The sequence below is a fragment of the Cariama cristata genome, unplaced genomic scaffold (assembly GCF_000690535.1).
Source record: "Cariama cristata isolate BGI_N322 unplaced genomic scaffold, ASM69053v1 scaffold30202, whole genome shotgun sequence".
NCBI classification, from domain to species: domain Eukaryota; kingdom Metazoa; phylum Chordata; class Aves; order Cariamiformes; family Cariamidae; genus Cariama; species Cariama cristata.
The window spans coordinates 4,294-7,332 of record NW_009602587.1 but is presented as its reverse complement, the minus strand read 5'-3'; the positions used below and the strand labels follow the sequence as shown (position 1 = coordinate 7,332).

The window sequence follows — 3,039 nt, the reverse complement described above, 5'->3', positions numbered from 1 at the left end:
GTGGTGGGGTGGGGGTGGGGGCGGGGAATCGTAAACCCACAAGGTTTTGAGGAACACCTGGCAGAATAGATTGTCCGTGCTGTGACTGATGCTACTCCTTGTCCCTTCAGGATAAGAAGTACACGCTGACCATGGAAGACTTGACACCAGCACTTGCGGAATATGGCATCAATGTGAAAAAGCCACATTACTTCACATAAGACTGAGGGGTTGTCACTGGGAACTTTTTTAGGGTCGCTTCTGTGCCATTAAACAGCTGGGTAGTTTTTTTGTGGAAAGGCATCTTGACTCCTGCCCAGGCGCTAATGCCCTGCCTACAAAACAGCACACAAGCTGGAGACTGCTAGAGCCTCTGTTCTCGCTGCACCCACAAAAGTTGGTCCCATGCCTTTGAAAGGCCAATGCAGAGAGGGGTTGGTTGTAGGGCTCGCAACTGGTGGATTCCAATTGCGCCTTCTGCCATTCCCAGGAGGGCTTAGCCCTGCCCCAGGAAGCTGAAGGAAAGTGGGTGCAGTGGGAATAGGCCTGCCTGACACTTCTTCATTTCTTCCTCCCAAGCATACCTGTTGTCTCTCAAGAGGCACCCTTGGGGGCCAGCACTGCAGGCAGAGCCAGAGGCAGAACTCTCTTGGGAGGAGGGTGCTGTTAGCCCACCTGCTTTCCTTGCTCCAGTCACTGGAAGAAGTTTGGTATAGGCGCAGATCCAGAGTCTAGGACCCTGCAGACTGCTGGGCAGCCCCCACATGAGTCTTGCCCCCTTTCTGTGGGCAACACCCTGCACATGTACACACCCCTGCACCAGCAGCCAGTTTTTGTAATAAATGTTTATTTCAGATGCCGGTGGCTTTTCCACATGGCCTGGATGGAAACGATAAAGAGTGAAGCGCAAAGCTGGGGTGGTGCTGGGTGCGACAGGCAAGCTTCACCCCACTGTCCTTAGTAGGGAAGAGCACCAGGACTGGGCACTGCCTCACACGAGACGGTTATGTGAGTGGGCTGCTCTGAGGAGGGTGACTCCACAGCCCTGTCCCAGCGTCACGGGTAGCAGAGCCCAGCCATGCTTAAGTGTCATGGGCCAGGCCTCCTGCTCAGTCTCCGCCTGTAGCTGCCAGGGAGGATGGAGGTGCTGCCACAGATTTGGTGCTACAGTGTCTGAAGCCTGCAGAGCAGCCCCAGAGAAGGCAGCGTTGTCTGTACCGTGTGTCCATGGCTGGCTCAGGGTGAGGGGGTGTCCCCTGCTCCCCCTTGGCTCTGGGGTTAAAGAAGGCACTTGGAGGTGGCAGGGCGCTCAGTCTCCGCCTGTAGCTGCCAGGGAGGATGGAGGTGCTGCCACAGATTTGGTGCTACAGTGTCTGAAGCCTGCAGAGCAGCCCCAGAGAAGGCAGCGTTGTCTGTACCGTGTGTCCATGGCTGGCTCAGGGTGAGGGGGTGTCCCCTGCTCCCCCTTGGCTCTGGGGTTAAAAAAGGCACTTGGAGGTGGCAGGGCGGGAAGCATGGCAGCGTCAGGTGGCTGGGAGGCACCTCCCTCTCTACTTCTCCTGCATCTTCTCCAGGATGGGCACGATCATGTCAAACTTGGGGCGCTTGGCTGGGTCCTCGTTCATGCAGATCTTCATCAGCTTGCAGATGTGTGGGGATATGCCAGGTGGGATGGTTGGACGTAGCCCCTCCAGTGCCACCTGGGAGCATGAGAGAGCAGGGCAGGATCAGAAACCTGGACCCAGCCCTGCATGTGACAGGCAGAGCCCATACCTCTGGGAGGAGCATCAGCGGGCTCTCCTTCGGTGGGCCTTGCCTCCCTGCTGGCTGCTTGGGCCCTGTTATGCCCTGGCTGATCTGGTCTGGACCAGTGCATTTTGCCCAGCCCTCTCCTCACCTTCATGCCTATCTCCATGTTGGACAAGTCTGCAAATGGCACCTCGCGGGTCACCAACTCCCACAGAAGCACTGCGAAGCTCCACATGTCAGCCGAGCGCCTGTTAATTTCCTCTGGCTTCTTCTGCAAGGCTGTAGGGAATCCAGCACAGCGTGAGGGGCACTGAATGGGGCTGAGGGCGAGGAAGGGCCAAGCAGCAGGAGGGGCCCAGCTACCAGGCGCTCACCTTCTGGTGCCACCCAGGCTGGCGCATACATCCTCCCCGGGCACTGGAAGGAGAACTTCGCGTCAGCCATGCTGATCCGTGCTGTCATGTCCTCGTCGATCTGGGGAGAGAGGGCTGGTCAGAGGGGAGCCTGCCCTGCCCCGGTCTGCAGGAGGAGGAGCTGGGCCATGCCACACGGACACTCACCATGATGCTGCGACTGTTGAGGTGGTGGCGTGGAATGAGGGGCTCCAATGTGTGCAGGAAGGCCATGCCCCGTGCAATGTCAAAGGCAAATTTCACTGCCTGCATCTGGTCCACCACAAAGTCTGCAGGGAGGGAAGCGGCATGAGGGTAAGTGAGGGAGGGGGTGCCATGTCACTTGCAGTGTGTGTGGGGAGGGGAGGTGGTGGCAGACACACCACACACGGCGTGTGGGGAAGGTGTGCAGACTGGGGACCGAGCTCACCCCAGGCCCACCCTGGTGTTGCATCTGGAGGGGCCCCCTGCCACTCTCCAAACACATGGAGAAGCAGCTTCTCGAGGATGGGGAGACTAGCCTCTGCCCCTGGCTCTGTCACTCCCACAGCACTCACTTGTCCCCTCATGTAACACGTTGTAGAGGGAGCCATAGGGCATCCAGTGGCTGATGACAATGGGGTGGGGTGCTGGAGGGGACTGGCAGGCACCCAGCACTGGTAGCACATTGGGGTGAGAAAAGATCCTGCAAGAGAAGTGACAGCCCTGAGAACAGTGGGTGCTGCCCACACCCCCTCATCACCTCCCTGCCCTTTGCCCCACTGCCGGCGTGCCGTCCTCCCAGGGCCTCCTCACGTCCTCTGGGGCACTGCTCTGGAGTGCTCCCACCCGACCCTGCAGACCTGGTTGGCTCTTGCCATTCTCATCCTCCTCTGGCAAGAACATCTGCCCTCGAGAGCCACAGGGAAGGATGTCGGCA

General features: G+C 58.9%; 2 protein-coding genes across 2 annotated transcripts in view; one reads left to right on the top strand and one right to left on the bottom strand.

The window, feature by feature from the left end:
* Positions 1 to 200, top strand: part of TAF10 (TAF10 RNA polymerase II, TATA box binding protein (TBP)-associated factor, 30kDa) — a gene marked incomplete at its 5' end in the record, with an annotated part of 1,316 nt that extends 1,116 nt beyond the window's left edge. The window contains one exon of the mRNA XM_009694840.1: positions 111 to 200. Within this exon, the coding sequence (XP_009693142.1) occupies positions 111 to 200 (90 nt within the window). The remainder of the gene's footprint in view (positions 1 to 110) is intronic.
* A 1,112-nt stretch (positions 201 to 1,312) lies between these two features.
* ILK (integrin-linked kinase) overlaps positions 1,313 to 3,039 on the bottom strand; it is a 4,970-nt gene continuing 3,243 nt past the window's right edge. The window contains exons 8-12 of the mRNA XM_009694839.1: positions 2,678 to 2,831; positions 2,289 to 2,410; positions 2,103 to 2,202; positions 1,877 to 2,007; positions 1,313 to 1,679 (exon numbers count right to left, since the gene is read on the bottom strand). Of these exons, the coding sequence (XP_009693141.1) occupies positions 1,530 to 1,679; positions 1,877 to 2,007; positions 2,103 to 2,202; positions 2,289 to 2,410; positions 2,678 to 2,831 (657 nt within the window). The 3' untranslated portion in view covers positions 1,313 to 1,529. The remainder of the gene's footprint in view (positions 1,680 to 1,876; positions 2,008 to 2,102; positions 2,203 to 2,288; positions 2,411 to 2,677; positions 2,832 to 3,039) is intronic.